Source organism: Sinocyclocheilus anshuiensis, unplaced genomic scaffold (genome assembly GCF_001515605.1).
Source record: "Sinocyclocheilus anshuiensis isolate Anshui unplaced genomic scaffold, SAMN03320099.WGS_v1.1 scaffold1453, whole genome shotgun sequence".
Taxonomy (NCBI): domain Eukaryota; kingdom Metazoa; phylum Chordata; class Actinopteri; order Cypriniformes; family Cyprinidae; genus Sinocyclocheilus; species Sinocyclocheilus anshuiensis.
Window position 1 is genome coordinate 1240681 of NW_015549558.1, and position 21458 is coordinate 1262138.

The following is a 21458-nucleotide window of genomic DNA, read 5'->3' on the forward strand; positions in this document are numbered from 1 at the left end:
GTGGCCGAGCCAGCTAAGGTCCCCTGATCCGCCATGGCAACCTGAACTGCCTGCTCCGCCATGGCTTCCTGATCCGCCCTGGAGGCTCTCCTTGTCTCCACCCTCTGTCACATGTATGTTCCTGTCCTCGTCATGTGATTTCGTCTCCTGTTGTATTTGATTAATTAGTTAATTTGTCCCAGGTGTTTCCCATGTTCATTGTTGCATTAGTTCCAGGTGTTCCTCGTCTTCCCCTCAAGTCCTGTGTATTTATAGTGAGTCTAATTCTTAGTTTCTTTGTCTGCTGTTAAACGTCGTGTTGCTGTGTCTCCGAAGTTCCCAGTGTGTTAAATTAAATTCCATGTTCGAAAATATTCTCCTTCGCTCTGTCCTTCCTGAGTGTAACGTGACAGTCAGCATGCAGCATTTAGCTTGCATGTCAAAAGTACACGCCCATTTCCTCAACACGAGGAGGAAAAAATGTGTGGATGCAGCAACGAAAGTAAAAGCGAAAGCAAAACTAATCTTGAGTTGTCATCCAAAGATGACAAAATTGTGGATAAAAATGTAGCATGAATTCAGTTATATAGGCTACTCATTTGAATCGCGCCACAAGGACCATTTATCCGCTCGGCTCAAAGTTCAAACAGCAGCGCAGCGCGTGCTTACTAGAGCAGATGCGTTCACTTGAACACCTCGGTCACGCGACCACTAAACAGCAATGTGAGATCCAGTGAAGAACACATCTCTGTGATTTAAACTAGTTTAAAGCCAGATGAAACAGCGCTGACAAACAGGAGAAACACTGAGTGTAACGATACAGTCAATCTTTTCCATTTACAAAACGCCATCATTTACCATGGATTTACTGTAGTAACACGAACTGCACCATGGTATTGTGGTAGAAATATGGGATATTCATATCAAATTTTATAAACAGAGAAAACAGTCAGAAGGCTTTTTATCGTTACGTTTAAATTGCCATAATTTACCATGGATTTACTGTAGTAACACTAACTGTACCATGGTATTGTGGCAGAAATGTGGGATATTCATACAGAATTGTATTATATTATTAATGTAGATGTATTAAATGAGTGATTAATGGCATATAATTACAGTATTTTTTTGTGATTAAGCTATAGCATTTGTGCATTTACTAAATGCATGGTTTAACTGTGGTTATCATGATCTAAATGTATACTACTATGAAAGACCAATGTTAATTGTAATAAAACTCAAACAGTCAGAATATTTAAATTTTACCATAAAAAGGTTCTTTCAATTTTTACATCATGTTACTATTTTTGTTAATGAACATAAATTTACATTTGCATTCTAAAGCCCCTTTCACTCCAAGAACGATAACGATATTAGCGTCCACACCAGCGAACGATATCGTCTGTTTATTCTAAGCGCACGCTCGTCTGCCGCTTTAAATTCTCGAGCTGGTTACAGCAGGATGGATTCTAATTGGCTGTCAATTTTTTATCGTTCATCAGCTGGAGAAAAATAGTTTTGAAAGGGATTCCAACGATATCGTTTCTCTTTGTCTTTATCGTTGTAGTTGTGGTGTGGACTCTGCTATTCTTTAATATTGAGAACGATTTTTAGAACTATATCTTTATCGTTATCTTTATAGTTATCATCCTTGGTGTGAACGGGCCTTAACTCAAGCTACTAGCCTACTACTGTCAACTGTCATATTATTGTCATATTATTAATATTGCAGCCTGCACTTCAAACTGTGCCAAAGATATGTGCCATCAAAGTCAGGCAACACAAACCTGTTAAATATATTTGAAGCAATATCACCCGTTAGCACATGAAGAAACTAAGAAATGCGAAGTGTCTGTCATGTTCTGACAATAAAGAGTAGTGTAAAACCACAACTTTCACTTGGGAGCAAAAATATGCCTTTAAATTTGAAAGAAATAAAGATTTGATATTTATCGTGATAATTATCGATATCAACTGATATGAAAAATGTTATTGTGATAATTTTTTGTCCATATCGCCCAGCCCTATGGTAAAGGTATTATATAGCCTGAAGATTACCATGATTTTCAGAATAGGTGTACACCAGTACTTCAGTACTTCACCAGACTTGATCAGACTTAAATAAACTACAGCTGACCATGGTGGCAGCACTAGAATAATATATTGAATTGATACTACTGATACTGTAGAAAAACTGGTATTGTTAAATTGTTTTATTTAAGTTTTTATTTGATCCTGAGGTACCTCTGACATCACTAGTTTGAACCGAAGCTCTGCTGTTATGTGTATTGTGAAACAAAAGTGTCTGAAATGTACAGTTTCCCTCTGTAGCTGTCCTAGTAAAAAAGTAATATTTAAAATACATTTATTTCATACTAAGTATAGTTCAAATCTATTAACATATTTATTGACATATCGCTCAAGACTTACTGATATAAAAATTATAATTCAACTTTATTTGGAGCTAACTACTACTTAATATTAAGCCTAAAATGTGTTTTAATGTCACAATTGACAAGGATTGTGTGATCTTTGAATAATATCGGTCTTTAAATGCAAGATATTTAAAGTGTACCTAAGTATACTTGCAATAGTTCCACTTAAACACAATCAAATATACTTCAGTATATCTTTAGTAGGACTTCAGCACTACTTCCGCACAATTAAAGTGCATTAAGGACAAAATTAGTTGTTCCAGTTTAGAAGACTTTAATTATACCAGTTTAATATACTAAAAGAACAATTGCAGCGTATTTTTATTAAGTACATAAATGTGTAAATGTATTTGTATACTTAGAATGAAATATATGCATTTCAAATACATTTTAGTATATTTATTTTTCACTAGGGTGATTACTTCAATTGAATAAATTCATTAACATAAATCCTCTGCAAAACTGATTATTATATATAAAATTAATTTAAACATGAAGTCATATTTTCTGTAATTGTACATATAAATGTATATAGAGAGAAAGTATTACATATAAAATTATGAACTTAACATTTGTTATTATATTTCTAATATATATATATATATATACAGGTGCATCTCAATAAATTAGAATGTCGTGGAAAAGTTCATTTATTGCAGTAATTCAACTCAAATTGTGAAACTCGTGTATTAAATAAATTCAGTGCACACAGACTGAAGTAGTTTAAGTCTTTGGTTCTTTTAATTGTGATGATTTTGGCTCACATTTAACAAAAACCCACCAATTCACTATCTCAACAAATTAGAATACTTCATAAGACCAATAAAAAAAAATTTTTAGTGAATTGTTGGCCTTCTGGAAAGTATGTTCATTTACTGTACATGTACTCAATACTTGGTAGGGGCTCCTTTTGCTTTAATTACTGCCTCAATTCGCCGTGGCATGGAGGTGATCAGTTTGTGGCACTGCTGAGGTGGTATGGAAGCCCAGGTTTCTTTGACAGTGGCCTTCAGCTCATCTGCATTTTTTGGTCTCTTGTTTCTCATTTTCCTCTTGACAATACCCCATAGATTCTCTATGGGGTTCAGGTCTGGTGAGTTTGCTGGCCAGTCAAGCACACCAACACCATGAGCCAAAATCATCACAATTAAAAGAACCAAAGACTTAAACTACTTCAGTCTGTGTGCATTGAATTTATTTAATACACGAGTTTCACAATTTGAGTTGAATTACTGAAATAAATGAACTTTTCCACGACATTCTAATTTATTGAGATGCACCTGTATATATATAATGCCACAAACATGTATTAATTACAAGTTTATGTTTTGAATTTCAAGCATTCTTGCCCTGAACCCTGGTTACTTTCTGACCCTGGTGTCATATGTATCTTGCAGGTGTCTGCTGACAAACTTGACTCCATCACAGCCTTCCCAAAGTTTTTCAACCAGTCATCCTACACTAAGCTGGCTTCCTACCGCAGAGCAATCTTCCAGGCCCTGGAGGTGAAAGTGGAGATCAGTCTATGTTCATTGTTTTATTAGAGACAATTGTTTTATAACACTTAGAGACAATTGATGCAAATGGGGCAGTTACACACAACAATGCAACATACATCTTTAGTACATTTAATAGAGGATAATTATACAAATTTGCACCTGCTATTCAAAAATCTTGGAGCATGGGCTGTACTTGTACATTCTGAGGTGTGTATGTGTTTTTGTGTGTGATAAACGGGAAACTGGCCAAACACTCATCTGGAAAATCTGGAATTCCCCAGAGGTTCCTTAATTATCTCTCTGTGAAACGTACATCCTAACAAACATAACAAAAGCATCCAAGTCCAGACATGCACCAGAACAACAGGAATGGCTGTACTTTACTCTCTCTCTCTCTCCCTGTTGTTGTACCCCCCCCCCTCCTTTGCAGTCTATACGGCATGATTAATATCTGCAATTTGTCTCCATTTCCACGAGAATAGTCTTACTGAATATATGTTATTTTAGACACAGTACACACATAGTTGATTTTATATCCACTTGAGACGTTACCTGGATGGTTTCTGTTTTCTTACACTTACTCTGACATACTGTTCTTCTGCTATCGGTGTGTCCTCAGGTGGCTAGTTTACGAGCAGAGAAGACTTTTCCTCCATGTGAGTCGGACAGTCTTGAACAGATAAAGCCCATGCTCGACTGGGCTCATGATGGCTTTCTGCCCAAAGGTCAGGAGGGCCTGAAACCTCGAGAGAACGCAGGTGAGCACACGTCATATGACTGCCTTTCAGATCTCACTCCTGATCCTTTGTAATAAACTACTTGAGTAAAAGGGGTGTGACTCCATTTAACTTGGAGTCAAATATAACACAGAAAAAGGCTTATGACAATAGGATGTTTATAGTGACCACAAATTAAATGCATGAATATCATTGTATTGAGTTACAAAATATTAATCCAAGTAGAATTTATTTTAACAAAATGTAGCCCAAGATCTGATGCTACAATTTTGATTCACAAGTAAGACAATTCTGGCTGATAACAATTGAGTGAATATTTTTGTTATGGCCAATAACTGATAGATGGACAGTATTAAAATTCTGTACTATTGTGTTTATTAAAATTATAATAAAACACTAAAGACTAAAACCAGACATGAATTTAGGCATCACAGCATTATAATGTACTGTATGAATAATGTATATTCATCATTTGCTAAAGATAACATTTAACAGTATTATTCAATTTTTAGTCTTTTAAAATATTAACTTTGGGTGAACATTAGATGAAGGCAAAAGTAATCTAAATGTACAAATTCAGGAAATGAGCATGAAATATTCAAAATCAACAGATACCAAAAAATTATAGGCCAGTAACCAATGTGGTATCGATATATCATGCATTGAGATGAGTTAGTTAAAAGCAAAAATGGCTCAGAAAAGTAAAGTTAGTTCTGAGAAAAGCTCTAGCATCATTTGCTTGTAGATGCAACTTGGTTTGATATTTTGTTATTAATGCGATGACATTTAAACAAATACTCTTTGTATGGCCACTGAATACACAAACTATCAATATAAAAGACAAAATATCAAAATAAAAGGTAACGTGAACCAACATGACACGTGAAAAGACAAACACATAAAAACGTGCTTAAACCGTTAGAGTGGTTTCTGCTGGCAGAATTTCAAGCATTGCCAACTTAAGTCATATAAAGTTTTAGCAACAGGAAAGTAATGTAACTTGTTGGTCAAGTTTTTCTCCAATTATCAAAGTGGGAATGTTATGAATTCATTTGTAGTCTCACTGTAGTTGAGCTCCAAGACTGCGGCTTATCGAACAGGCATTTTTTTAAGAATACATTTAACAGTGTTATTAAAATCTGAGTGTTTTTTTAATTCAATATCAACAGATACCAATCTGTTAAAAAAATCTCAAAATAAAAGGGTATCAAGAACAACCACAAAACATAATAATTTATATATACTTGTATTATATATATATTTTTTTTATTACAATAAAACAGCAAAATAATAAACAGAAAATTACACAGAATATGTGGAACCTTGTGAACACAGGATGTTTAAATTCTGGAAATGGCTGTCAAGTCTTTGTGGTATTGCCTCAGGCATCAGGGCTCAGTCAGGTATTGGCAGCTTACACTGTCACACTCACGGGCTTAGTGTGTCTGATCATAGACCTCTGTTGGGATTAATTCGAGCTGGTCCATTATATTTAAATGTCTAGACCTTGAGTTTTCAGGAGAGCACTTCAGGATGAACTGCACAATGGCTTCAGAGGGTTTCAGTGTTATTAAACTGAAGCCTCTTATCATTCAAACCAAAGACTCCCATATGCATTTATGAGTATTTCCTGAATGTTTCTGGGAGATATCAGGGCATTTATAAGCAATTTAACTGTCAGCTTCTTAGAATTATGAAGTACATTATTTCTTTTCCTTTCTTCTGGGAAAAGAAAAAACAGTGAGTAATAGATCAGTTCAGTGATCAGTTCATTTGTTGGCAAGGTTAAGGGTGTTTCATCTCATTTAAACAAGTTTATCCCTTTAGTATCTTTCTAAAACATTCTAGTTGAAACTTATCTAACAACTGTTTTGTTTTTGAAAATCATGCCAAGAGTAAGTGTTTACATAAGAGTCGATACTTAAAAAAACCTAGGGGTATTTAGAGGCATTTCAGTTTAGTATCTAGACACTTAAAATAACCACTGCAGATGATCAAGCTGAAATGCTTGTCTCTGGTGGTGTGGTCTTATGCTAAAATCAGAAAGAGGAAATAGCATATCTAATTATTTTACGACTTGTCTTTCCCACAGTGATTACAGATGTGTTTTGTAAGAGTCTTAACAGCTGCCTGTCTGCTTTTTCTCATGACTGTATTTGTCTTGGTCAGTTTCTCAATGACTGGGTCATAATTTGCCACAAATTCAAAAAAAAAAAAATATATATATATTTTGGTTAAAGAAAATCAAGCTTATTTTAAGATTATTAAGATTTTTTTTTGTACTGTGGCATTATTTTCATGGCAATTAAGCACATTCGCATTAAAAAAAAAAAGGTAATTAAATTAACATGTCTAGACACTACAATTGATTAATGATTTTTGATTAAAAATATTTATATTTTTATATAAAATGTATTTAAATCAGGATGTATAAATAAATAAATAATACAGGTATTACTATTACACAATGAGGTGTATAAAATAAATATGTAATTGAAAAAAAAAGTATATATATATATATATATATATATATATATATATATATATATTCATAAAAATAATGTTACAATGCAATAAATCATAACTGTCTTCATATGGACTTTTTTTTCTTCATGCAAATTATATTTTCTTATTTTTTCTGCTAGAAAATAAGAGTTTAAAAGTCACTGTGACCAGTCAAGTACCATTTTAAATGTTTTCTCATTTATTTTATGTAGTAATATTGTAGGGATTAAATCATTCTTGATACTTATTTTAGCTAGCTGCTGAAGTAGTTTTCACAACACAGTACCTTCATTATCTAAGTGCATGATCTATGAAATATAAATGTCATTATTCACAGTTCATGTGTGAGTATGTTTGATTGTAACAGTGAGTAATGTAAGTCTACTTGTGTCTCTTCCAGCTGAGTACTGTGTTTTTCCCCTGGCCCCAGAGAGCTCAGCGCTGCTGGACTCCAGCCCTCCGGAGTTCCCCCCCTCTGCCAAGAGAGCTCGACTCAACCTCTGTAAGGCCAAACCTGGCACTGAGGATGTCTACAGCAGAGGTTAGAGCTCGCACATGTGCGATTATTCATGTTCATTGGTGACAAAAGACTGCTGCACACCAAATGTGATTAAGGATTGGTTGAAGGATTAGTTCACCCAAAAAAGAAAATTCTGTCACCATTTACTCACACTTCAGAACACAAATAAAGATTTTTTTTTTTTTTATAAAACCAGAGAGATTTCTGTCCATCCATTTAAAGTCTAGGACTACGTAATAAAATTTTATGGGTTTGGAATGACATGAGGGTGAGTAAATGATGACAGAATTTAAATTTTTGGGTGAACTGGCCCTTTAAATGACACACGTGTGAATGCAAATAATTAACTGATGTCTAAATGGCAAAATTCCTGTTTGAAATTGTGTGTGACAAAATTGTCAGTTAACTCTATAAGTGCCTTTTTTATTCTTCAATTCTGAACAATTAATTCAGGCATACAAACCTTTTTAGACAATATTTAAAATATACATTTTGTAGCATTGGACTTCAATGAGATTTAACTCTCATAATGTGTTCCTCATGACTGGCATTTCATCTGCTTTTCAGAACAAATGGTCAATGAAGTTTTGAAGAATCACAGAAGTATAGAAGGTGTGTAATGTTGCTACATGCTACAGGTACTGCTTTCACCCATTAAAACACATGAGGGGCTATTCACACAGAATGCATCTTTGCGATTAAAAACTTGAGATGCAGAACAGCGGAATTCAAAACAGCAAGGTCTAAGCAAGGTTTTTTATAAGTTTACATTTATTTTGAGTGCCGCGTCATGTGCAAGGTGCTGCAAAAGACGTAAACACAGTGTTCAAACGTGTCCATTTAGCATGTTTACATAGAAAACCAATGGAAAAGTAGTGCAGTTAAATGCAAAAACAATTCGTCATGCTGCATTGGCACCTCGGGTGACCCAGGTTCCCTTTCCTTTCCTGTTCTGCTCTGTCTTCTCCTGTTATTTCCTGCATTTCTACAATGTTTTGTCAAATAAAGGCAAAAAACGCCAAAATAAACATTACCACCACATAACAGCACTTAACACCCCTCAATCTAGAGCCCTGCATGGGACTGTGTTTTTAATCCCCCTACCACCCACTCCTGTTGAATTTCTTACCATTACCGCCCGCTCACGCAATGTGTGTGTCCTGCTCCCGTGAGTTTTGTGTCCGCTCCCACAAACATTCTAATATTGTATATAAATTTCGCACATCAGGGAGCTGCTATCAGTATGCGGGGTATTGAAATCGCTTTTGAATGAGCGCTCCCTGTTCACTTTCACTTTCGATTTCACGATCACGCGCACTCTGTGTAAAGGAAGCACACCTTACAAGATAATATATTTGTCAATGAGCTCAGGATCTGCTGAGCAGCAAATCCTCCACCACTGTAAGTCATCTCTTCTTACACTTGACCCATGATCAGTCAAATCTGACTCCTGAAACTTGTGTTGGATGCAGGTTTGTTTTTTCCGTGGAATTGGGCTGCTTTTAAACTGTTGCCATGGGTTTTATTTCCCCCTGTGGGTTAAAGGTTTGAAATATTGCGTAAATTACATTTGACTGAAATGTTAAATGTTCAATTTCTATAAAAAAAGCAAAATGACAGTAGGCAGTGCCGTGGTGGGCAAGTAATGTAATCGGTGTGCGACCAAACACCGTGTAAACACCTGTTTATGTAACTTCATCATTCTTGTATGATCCAAATCGCGAGACTGCAGGATGGCGTGGCCTGCGCTACATTTTTTTGACTGCCCATTCCCGCCTGCGGTAAAGGTAAAACAGCCCGCTCCCGTGAGATTTGCGTTGGGCGGGATCCCAATCCCAATGCAGCCCTCTACCTCAATCTATACAGCATAATGAGCAATTTACACTACAAGGGTAACAGTGTACCCAAAACTGTAGCCAGTAAGGATGGATTCTGCTGGTTGAACCAAAAGGTTTTTTTTACTTGCCCTGCCAACATTTTCACTGGCTCCACCACAAAAAAAAAACAATTATATACAGTCAAAACAAAATTTATTCAGACACCTTCAACATTTCACACATTATCACAGTTTATTCGCTATAGTTTAGAAAATGGTAATAAAATATGACAAGAACTGTGATAGAACAAACTCATCTTGATAATGTCAGATAACACTTAAGCAAAACATGGTCAGGTAAAAGTGTCAGAATAATTTTTGGTCCCAAATTTTTATAAATTATACTGGTAGTCCACTGTATGAAGAATTTTTGGGTATAATATGTCACAGTTTACTTTATTTAGCTATCCTCACTTACATAAATGAACTATAGTGTCCTGCACCCACTAGTATCAAAAATTATATCTGGTGTATGAATAATTTTTGGATTGACTATATATATATACAGTATATACATATATATATATATATATTAGAGGTGTAACGGTTCAAATTACTCACAGTTTTAGAGTTTCGTTATGGTTCATTATGTGCTATGTTTAGGGAAAAAGGACTATATTGTCAAATAAAAATAAAGAAAATAAGAACAAATCATCTAAATACAAGCAACAGAACAAATAAATACAACAGAGTAATTAAAATAAACAGTGCTTTTCAGGTTTTTTAGGTAGGTCTAACAGTTTTTAGGTACAGAGATTGAATAAAGTATTCAAATGTAAAATAACATTGCATATTTTACTATAAATTAAAGATTAATCCTTATTAAAGTTACAAAAGCTATTCAATCAAGAGCAGTGAGTTATTTTTCCTTGTCTTTTGTTGTTTGATTAACATTAAGAAAGTGCTGTCACTTTAAGACAATGCGCGGATCCAGTACACTGATACTGTACGTTCAACCGACTATGTCTGCTAGGATACTCACCAAAACAGGCATCTTGACAAAATTTTTGTGTGAATTTTTCCTTTTAAAGCACGACTTGGAAACAAATATTTGCACGTGTTCTGAGACGCGGGTTTGCACGCTTCGGATGCGCGCACACTGAGATCTTCTCACAGCGTGCATAAGTTCTCATTCATGTATTCTGGGTCTTTAATGTTTAAATGTTTATGTTACCGATATAGATATGCCTAGTTCAGGCTACACGACTTTAAATGCCGGCAGATCGCTGTTCTGTTCAGACTAAGTGACTTGCTGTTTGTCTTTAAGTCGTTGTGGTGTTCACACAACGTGACACTTTGTAAATGATCTGCAACAGGGTGTCACACACTACACGAGCTGACAACAACTCTGTCAACTCTGTTTATTTGAAAATGTACGTCGGGAAGAAATGAGTGCTGCAAGCTGTTTACGTGATGATCTGTTCTGAAAATATTTGCTCCATTTCTTGTGTCCAAACTTATCTTAAAGCCATGTTGCTGCTGCTGTTTTTCTTCCGCTGACCTCAACCCATGCCTTGCTCTCTCATTGGCTGTAGCTTGTCGTGACACCTGACACCACGAGTCGGGTCAGCTGACAGTTCCAGATATTTAGCATGCTAGATAATTGTTTGGCGTTGGCAAGGCCTCAGCGACGCATCAGCGAGCCTCTTTGATTCGTCATTGAGTAGTTCACACATAAAGATTGCCGAGCGCTGATCACCTGCTGATTTACATCATTTTAAATGTGATGTAGGAGCACATTTTAGAGTGGCCTTTTATTGTGGCCAGCCTAAGGCACACCTGTGCAATAATCATGCTGTCTAATCAGCATCTTGATATGCCACACCTGTGAGGTGGATGGATTATCTCGGCAAAGGAGAAGTGCTCACTAACACAGATTTAGACAGATTTGTGAACAATATTTGAGAGAAATAGGCCTTTTGTGTACATAGAAAAAGTCTTAGATCTTTGAGTTCAGCTCATGAAAAATTGGGGCAAAAACAAAAGTGTTGCGTTTATAATTTTGTTCAGTGTAGAACAGGGCTATTCAGTTAAAGTTCCAAGAGGTCCGGTCTCTATATTTCTTTCCCAGCGGAGGTCCGGACAAATATATATATATATATACTGTATATAAAACATCATTTTTTTTCACATTCTACCTTTATAATGTATATGCCTAAATTCATTTGCCTTTAAAATAACTGATTTTAGTTTTTAGTAAAAAAAAATTGTCAGCCATTTATCAGTTATTAACCAAAACATATAAATAAATATCATCTTAACTGTATCAGCCAGAATATTGGTGCATTCCTAATTTCATATTTTCTTTACAAATAAGTGCTAGGGTTTTAATTAGCTGTAATATCTGGAAAATATACAGCTATAATGTAACTCCATCATAGCTATATTCAGAAACATACTTTTGCTGGAACGCCGTGGCAAAATATGGCATACAATATAACCTTTATGCATTATGCAGAATCCTTTATCCAAAACGACTTACAAAAGAGGAACAAGAGCAGTTTTTCAAAGAACCAACAATATTTGCAATTATAAGGTTTATTAGACAACTAGATTAGGAAGCAAGAGAAGAAATCTCTTTAAGACTATTCTTAAGAATGCTTGCAAGAATTAGTTACTCTTGTGTTTTGACTCAGGCATCTGTCAATATAACGTTTTTCTCCTGTTTCAGAGTTCTGTCTCTCTTGTGGAAAGACGAGAGTGGCGACCTTCCACCCGCTGTTTGAAGGAGGCCTTTGCCTAACATGCAAGGTACGAGTTGAACTTAAATTCTCAAAACACAAAACAACACAACTCGAGAGTCTGGGAACATGGTTCTCCAACCCGTGCTGACATGATTGCTTATAAAAGTGTGAAACAACAGCACTCCATCCTTACACCTGGACACCAGTATTGTATCTATCGATTACCTTTAGGGGACAAAGAAGGTGCCATGGATGTATGGATTTCACCGTAGATCATTTCCATTTCCTGTTACACTCTGTTTGCAGCCACACGATATATTGCTTCAAACAGGGATTCTGGTTGGAAGGACACATAGCTCTTTAAGTTATTTACACGTGTTTTTATTTGTGTTTGTGTCAGGATGTTTATTTGGAAATCTCCTACATGTACGATGACGATGGCTACCAGTCGTACTGCACTGTGTGCTGTGGCGGCAGAGAGGTGCTGCTCTGTGGAAATGCCAACTGCTGCAGGTACGAAACCCAACACACTCTCTCATGCTTCTCACAAACTTGTTCTTGTCCCACAATCTCTTATTCAATCTCGCATTTCATTTCACTAGCATCTTGGCATTTCGTCACACTTCACTTCCATAACCGCCCCAACCACCTCCCCCCCTCCACAATCTCTGAGCCGTTCAGATATTTGTCTTCTTCTCTTCCTCACATTGACATATTGGCTTTCTTTAAAGGCAAAGTGTGTAATTTATTTACCATTAGCCACAAACTGCTGCCAATCTGCCAATTTTCTTGACTATTTAGAATATTTCACAATAATTTATTTCAGTGGACTGTTGCCAGTTTTTATTAATCAATTAAACTAATAATAACATTTCAAGTAGTTGTTGCATGTTAGAATAATGCAGTTTTATTCTAACTGCATTTTTCGAACCTAAAGCAGTTGCAGATACAGTGACATATTTACAGTAGTCTTCATTTGGGCTATCAATCAATTAAACATTTTAATCATATTAATGACATAGTATGCTGATTATTTGCAAATAATCATACACTATCATTCAAAAGTTCGGGGTCAGTAAGATTTTGCAATGTTTTTGAAAGAAGTATGTAATGCTCATCAAGGCTTCATTTATTTGATCAAAAATACAGTAATATTGTGAAATATTACAATTTAAATTAATGTTTTTCTGTTTTAATATATCTTACAACATTATTCATCAAAGCTGAATTTTAGCAGCTCTCATGAATAGAAAGTTTAAAATAACATTTATTTGAAACAGGAATCTTTTTGTAGCATCTTTAATGTTCTTACTGAGATATTTCAAACTTTTTTCAAAAAAAAAAAAAGAAGATTTTTCATGATTAACTGTGTATTACTTTTAATTGATTTATCAATTACATTTTTTTTATCACAGTATTTTTTGTAATTAATGTTAAATGAATGTTTAATTGACAGCTGCACTCTTTATTATTTAATTTTTTTTAAATGTTTAAGTTGAGTTCCAATCAGTTGACAATACAGAATTACTCTTTAAAACTTCTAATTACTTATAAAAATAAGAACATGAAAGCAATGAAAACATTTAGTATTGCTTTGTTTGTACAGTATTTATTCATAATCTTAACTATAATCAAGATGAACGCTAAACTGAAAAGATAGAATAGAAACAGACACATAAACAAAAGCACAATGAAACTAAACACAATCCTGACAGCTGAGGTGCTAGACTTTGTATTATATTTTTTTATACACATGTACGCCACCTTAAATTCATAGAATGCACACTTTCATCCTTTCAATAACATTTTTCTTTTCCTCATCATTTTTTTGTTTTGTCACCCCTAGGAAACCCCTAGTTTGGAAACTGTTGGTTGATGATGAACTTTACAATATTTATGTGATATGGTTGCTGCTGTGATACTATTCTCTGCTGCTGATCTACAATGCTGGCTAAAAGGTTTTTTAAGTGTTTGAAGCTTTGGCTTTTCAGAATCATGTCAGGCTGCTCAAGCAAAAAGCATTGTTTTAAAAGTGCCATAGTGTCAACCTACACATGGTTTTCATATTAAACTCAAATATTAGAAAATATTTGAAAAAAATACTCTTCACCTTTAACACTGTCGGTTTCTTTTGCCTATTTAAAGGCTGCCTTTGATCAGTGTCTCTGTCCACAGGTGTTTCTGTGTGGACTGTCTGGATATATTAGTGGGAGCAGGAGCAGCCAACAGCGCCCGTGATCTGGACCCATGGCGCTGCTACATGTGTCAGCCTCTGCAGCAGTACGGCGTGTTAAAAAAACGCCACGACTGGAGCCTGAAACTACAAGAGTTCTTCGTCAATGACAATGGACAGGAGTTTGTGAGTCTCACATGAACGTTTACACAGAGGGAAATACTCTAGATTTTTATAGATTTTAATTATACAATTTATTTACTTTCATTTTCTTTCAGGAAAGTCCAAAGATTTACCCTGCAGTCCCAGCAGAGCAGAGACGTCCAATCAGAGTCCTTTCACTGTTTGATGGCATTGCAACAGGTTTATGTGATATCTCTTTGGATTCTATATTCACCTTTTCTGGTTAAATTATCAGCATTAGTGATTCACAGATGCCAATAATATGTATACAATATTGATATTATATCATATGATTAAAAATACATATTCATAAAATGTATAAAAATGCCCATAGAGTTATAAGTTTCAAACTACAAGACTTTTCCAGGTCTATAAACACTTGAAAATATTAGGCTACCTTATATATCCAGGTTTCAATAGACTAATTTTTCTTCAAAGAAAAAGGGGGTGAATTAAAATAATAAATATCTTGAGTTTTAGGTGTTTTTGCTCATTTTAACTTTGACTTATTTTAAATTATTTTAAGTCATCTTGAGGGCCCCTTGGAAGTTTGCTGAGGCCCCCTAGTGGGCCCCAGACCCCCAGTTGAGAACCATTTGCACCACTGGTATTTTATCTAGTAACATGCACAATTATGAAAAAAAACAAAATAGTATATAATAATATGAAATTAATTAAAATTAAGTATATATATATATATATATATATATGGCACTAGTGATTATGAACGCTAATCACTCAGATTTTCTTACTACAAACATTTTTATCTTAATTTAGGTTATCTAGTGCTTCGAGACTTGGGCTTCAAGGTTGATGTGTACATCGCATCAGAAGTATGTGAGGACTCGATTTCAGTGGGAGTTGTCCGGCATGAAGGAAAAATCCAGTATGTGCACGACGTTCGCAACATCACCAGAAAAAATGTGAGTTAAATGTCATTTGTTTCTGGCTGCTTCTCCAGTTCATCTCCGATATAGATATTTAAATGTAAAGTAATGTTGTGCAAAACTCTTTATTTAGAGTCTATAAAAATATTTGAGCAGTTTTAGCTCTTTATTGTTTTGTATTGAAATCCTTTTTCGGTGCCACTCTATTTGATATTTTCACTGAGGACAATTTAATGATTGTTCATGTCTGTGAGACCAGTTGTACTGCGGTTTTACATACTCAGGTTTTATATTAGTAAGACCCAGACCTCAATTCTCTGTTCCCTCATCTGTTTCATTTGATAAAGGACTGTATAGAGACTTATTGGCACTGTCACCTCACAGGCCACACACACCTGGCCCAAAGTTATTTGTTTAGTAGTGTGTTGCTTGTCCCAACAGCGCTTGATAAGGCTAATGGCCTCACCTGAGTCTGGTCTTTGTCGTCACACCTTCAAGTTTCTGTTTGGCTTCCATTATCTCTCCAGCTCACATTCAAAGACTCAGACACACACAGGGAGCAGCAAGTTGTCTTAAGCCTTAGTGACGGAACACAAAAGCGCTTTCTCCCTTCCTAAATCCCCTCTCCTCAATTCATCCATTCACCACCTCACCCTCCCATTCAATCACTCATCCACTCACCCATTGTTGTTGCGAAGCTGGATTGCGCGGGAGCAGAGAGGGACGCATGAAAGGGCTCTTGTCGTGGAAGAAAAGAGAGAAGGGATATATTAGAGGGGGTTTTTGGGGCCCTGGGTTGGGTTATTATGAAACACTGAAAGAATGAGAAGGCCTGAAAAGAGTCCAACTGCAGACATACTCTCGCACTGGCACACGCAGATGTGCCGAGGGTAAAGATGTACACAGGCCATTCCCACAGGTCTCTGAAGTGTGGGGTTCCTTCAGCAGAACATCTGGAAAGTCTAATTAAATGCTATCTATGACCTCAGTGACTGGTAATTACATCAAATTACTTAGATCTTAGTTTTTTTAATTTACTTAGTTTCCTTATCAACACAAGGAACTATCAGTATCAGTCAGAAAAATTTGAACTTCATGTTGGAATCTTAAATGTGTTCAGAAAAGTAGGAATTCAAAATAGAGTGCAATAGTTGCATTCAGAAAGATAAAATGCCATTCAGTTTCTCCATAGGGGGAATGATTGTTAATAAATTATAAACCATTAAAGAAAGACTTACTGTCAGCTGCAGGATTGTTGAGCTACATGGATGGTATATGCTTTTGTTGAACTCATCAGCCGGCATTTTTCAACTTTTTTTTTTATATAATTGTTCAACATTGGAATTCCTGGTGGAAAACTACATTACCCATGTTTTTGTAAAGAAATCTCCTCCAGTCAGAGAATTGCGACAAGCTAATTGCACGGAAACAGCTCTCAGCGCCCATGAGTGCGAATGACATCTCCCTATGCTCTCATAGTATTTAAATATTTGTATATATATATGTGTATTTTGCAATAAACTAAAAATATCTGCTTTCTATATATATATAATCAACATCTTTAATCCATAGTTTTATATTTCTCCAAAATTGTCATTAGCAGTGCTTCATGGGATTGCAATTCTTTCCATTATTAAAGCCATTAAGCCTTGTACCTTTGTCTTTTTGATTTTCGAATACTTTTATGCTTCAAATCAAAGGTTTGTAATGTTGTGATCCATCTCATAGATGGTTGATTTGGTTCATGGCTTCATCTTTTTAATGAATACTTTTCAAAAAATCCTTATGGGAAAAATTCAATCCTAATGGGAAAAATACTTCCAGGCGGCTGAAAAAGTGGATGGCCACTGTTCCACTCTGTAATAAAACATTTGGAAACAAACTCATGGATTTTGGTGCGGTGAATGTGTGGTGCAGCTGTGCTAAAACTAGATGATGCTGTTGTGTTGCTCAGATTGCTGAATGGGGGCCGTTTGACTTGGTGATTGGTGGAAGTCCCTGTAATGACCTTTCGATTGTCAACCCTGCCAGGAAAGGCCTGTACGGTAAGACATTATAGCTCTTATGAATCTGATTAAGGGAATCTTTCATTGTGCCACACAAACCCCTTGTAGATTCTATATTTTGTTATGATTACATGCCATTTCATAACACATTAATTATTATGGTGATGTGTTTACAATCAGTTCTATGGCAGGGTGTTTTTTATCACAACTTTTTATTTAAAGTTAATCTATTTATCCATCCATTTTCCAAAATCACTTTTCCTCTGTAGGGTTGCATGAAGGATATGAATAATAGCTCAAATTTAGCAGTTTATTTAGTGGATTTGTGCTATTACTTTTCTAAGTCACCACACATATAATTTTTTTTTTTACATTTAATTACTAAGACAGTAAGCAAGGCTTTACTCATAAAGCATTTAGTAAAACAATGTTTACAAAGTGCTTTACAGCAGTGGTTCTCAACCAGGAGGTCGGCCCCCACGAGGGGGCCTCAGAAAACTTTAAAGGGGCCACAGGATGACTTAAAATCATTTAAAGTAATATATTATTATTAATAAAATGTATTATATTATATTTAATATATTAAAATATTCAAACGTAATTGAATTGTTAAAAAACAAAGTCAAGATGTAAACTGAACCCTTTTTTTATTTTTTTATCTCACTTCTAACTTTTATTTATTTATTTTTTTGAACATGCAGTTTATTTAAATTTCTGGAATCACAAAATGCATTGTGGCTAGTTAATATATCAACACTCCTACTTTCTGTTAATAAAAAAGCAAGTAGCTTTTTCAAAAATACATCGGAAATAACAGGAAATATCCTATCTTATATTGGGGGCCTTTGAGTCAAAAAGGATGAGAACCACTGCTTTACAGAATAAGATAATTGAATAGAACTAACGGAATAGTTTTCATAAATATTTGTCAATTTATCTATTTTCCATGAATATTTTCTTGTAATATATTCCATGTCTCTTCTTTATTTATTTCTATTACTTATACTGAATTAAACTTTAATTGAAGGAGGAACCTAAACCATATCTAAGGACCATAATCACCCAGAACACCCTAGCAACCACATAGCAAGATACTAAGAACCAGTCTGAGTCCTTTAGCAACCACTCAGACTACAAAAAAATATAAAAATATGCAATATATTGTGTTTAGAGGGGACTGGACGCCTGTTTTTTGAGTTCTATCGCCTCTTGAGTGAAGCAAAACCGAAGGAAGGGGAAGACAGACCTTTCTTCTGGATGTTTGAGAATGTGGTCGCCATGAATGTCAATGATAAGAGAGACATCTCACGATTCCTGGAGGTTTGAGTTTTTTCACTGGTTACTGTTGTTACAGATGGATTGATCTGGTCAGTTCTCATTTCAATTTGTCTTTGTGTGTCTGTAGTGTAATCCAGTGATGATTGACGCCATTGAGGTATCAGCTGCTCACAGGGCACGTTATTTCTGGGGAAACCTGCCAGGAATGAAGAGGTATTTGCCATCACATCTTCCCCACTTCTTCTTAAATAATCTCCAGACACCATCTCTAAACCTTTTTAACCAGCATCACAATAAAACTGAAAACGTGATATATGTACTTTATGCAAGTTTGAAATAAATGTGCTTTCTTCCAGGCCTCTATGTTCATCTGGGATGGATAAATTAGAGCTACAGGGCTGTTTGGAACATGGCCGCGTTGCTAAGGTAACTTATTTGTAAAGCCATCAGGCCTTTATTGATTTACTCTATTTATCCAGTTCATGACCTTGAGCAGGCTGTACCAGGAGAAATATTTTAAATCTAACTCTGTATTCAGTTTGGTAAGGTACGCACCATCACAACACGGTCCAACTCCATCAAACAGGGCAAAGACCAGCACTTCCCTGTCATGATGAACGGCAAAGAGGACATCCTGTGGTGCACAGAGCTTGAGAGGTGTGTTCGCAACAACAATCTAATGTATTGATTATATCAAATGTCCTGTGCTTTGTGTACTTGTGCTGATTTCATATGATTTTGAAAAATCTTAACCTTTTCAACAACCGTTTAATTTAATGACTCAAAATGTAAAGTAAAAACATTTTCATTACACGTATGTATCAAAATATTTTTTAAGGTACAATTTGTTTTTTTTAAACAAATGCCATTTATTATTAGCCTATTTAATAAAGTTTCTTTTCAAGGATTTATTTCTTTTAATGAGTCATTTCCAGTAAAGTTTTTATCACCCTGATATTTTTGACTTTATGCCTTTTAAAAGTGTTCAAATAAATTTAAAATTCATTCTAAATGTCATTTAAATAATTAAATTATGCATTCAAGCCATTGTTTTGAAGTCCATTCATATTCAGAAATTGCCTTTTTTAAGTATTGTTAATTAAATAATAGATTAAGAAATTATATAATAATAATTATTATTATTTATAATAATAAATAATAAATAATGTCACATAATTTACCCAAAAATCACTTATTCTCTCCTTCTCTTGTCAGGATTTTTGGCTTTCCTGTCCACTACACTGATGTGTCCAACATGGGCCGTGGTGCCAGGCAGAAGCTACTGGGACGGTCTTGGAGTGTTCCTGTAATCCGGCACCTGTTCGCCCCACTAAAGGACTACTTTGCCTGTGAATAACACATGTAGTCCAAAGTCACACAACAAGCATAATAACTAAGTACAAAACCAAATGTCCTCAATAAGGAGCTCTTTGAGACTAGCTAATCCCTACATTTACTAGGCGATCTCAGCTTTGCAAAGACAAGCTGAGACATTGAGCTGACTTGAGGACAAGGGTAGTCTTGACCATCAGACCAAACTCAAGGTAGACACGGTGTTGTGATGCTTAGAGCATCACTTAGTAAAAACACAGTTAGCTTTTGTACTAGACATTTTTTAAACTGATGTGCCTGTCAAGGTCTTTGAAACTTTCAGGGTTCATCTCAACACATGCAGTTAGATTTTATCCTTTATTATCATGAGGGGGAAAAAAAAAAACATTGTCCATGTTGCCTTACAATCTCAAACAATTAAAAAAAAAAAGTTACAACATTTTACAGCTTATCTGGCTAAGGAATGTACAAATGTGCGATTTCTTATGTCAAAGAATCAGTATACTTGCATGTGACACATTTAAATGGTATTGTTGCTGTGAGAAAAATACTTGAAATTTATCAATGCAAACATACAAGCACGAAGCTGTGAGCCCTTACAATATGCATTTCAAAAGATGTGGTAAAAGAATCGATGCCCCGTTCCTGTTTCATACAGCTTACATTCCCTCTGTAACATTGCACAATAAAAGTATAACCAGAAGGTGTTTTTATTAGCAGAACTCGAGGGCATTAGCCTGCTAAACATTACACGATTTTTTTTCTTGACAAGTAATTTGTGTCAAATAATTACTCAAGATAGAGATCAGTGTACTGTATTTTAACCTTGAAATGAATGTTTACAAACTTTTAACACATTTCAACACGTTTTAAAGCTTTATTATACCTTGAATTTTTTTAGATTGATCTCTATGATTATATCACACATTGTGTAATTGTAGCTTAAAACTGATGCCTCAACTGTCTAAAACACTTAATGTGTGGTGCCTTTTGAAGAGAACAGATACAGCCTGCCATACTGGGGGTTGCGAAGAAACTTTCTGCTTTTGTTTGATAGACCTAATGCTGTAACACAAACTGTTTTATGCATCTAATTGTATGCCTAATGTAAACTACTGTCCAAACTTACAGCTTGAAGACTAAAGTAACCTTAATACTTCATATAAGACAGGGAACAGAATTTTCGTTGGATACTGCATGTAAATTACACTCATTTGTTCTGTACACATCTTGACAGGCAAAAATGTATGTAAAACAGTGCAAAAATGTGCTTACTGTCATTTTATTTTCTTAAAGGTTTTTTTACTGTAGTGTAAACAATTTTGATATCATAGCCTTAATATTTTGCTTAGATCTTTAAATTT

The 21458-nt window shown here is 35.1% G+C and overlaps 1 protein-coding gene across 2 annotated transcripts in view; it reads left to right on the top strand.

Moving 5' to 3' along the window:
• Positions 1-20883, top strand: part of LOC107657059 (DNA (cytosine-5)-methyltransferase 3B-like) — a 67450-nt gene extending 46567 nt beyond the window's left edge. For both annotated transcript variants that reach the window (XM_016445067.1, XM_016445066.1), the window contains 15 exons: positions 3812-3919; positions 4533-4671; positions 7556-7696; positions 8243-8287; positions 12223-12302; positions 12636-12748; positions 14411-14594; positions 14687-14771; positions 15369-15514; positions 17433-17523; positions 18656-18804; positions 18890-18975; positions 19119-19188; positions 19301-19419; positions 19978-20883. In XM_016445067.1, coding sequence (XP_016300553.1) covers positions 3812-3919; positions 4533-4671; positions 7556-7696; positions 8243-8287; positions 12223-12302; positions 12636-12748; positions 14411-14594; positions 14687-14771; positions 15369-15514; positions 17433-17523; positions 18656-18804; positions 18890-18975; positions 19119-19188; positions 19301-19419; positions 19978-20119 — 1698 coding nt within the window. In that variant the 3' untranslated portion in view covers positions 20120-20883. The remainder of the gene's footprint in view (positions 1-3811; positions 3920-4532; positions 4672-7555; positions 7697-8242; positions 8288-12222; positions 12303-12635; positions 12749-14410; positions 14595-14686; positions 14772-15368; positions 15515-17432; positions 17524-18655; positions 18805-18889; positions 18976-19118; positions 19189-19300; positions 19420-19977) is intronic.
• The last annotated feature ends 575 nt before the right edge of the window (positions 20884-21458 follow it).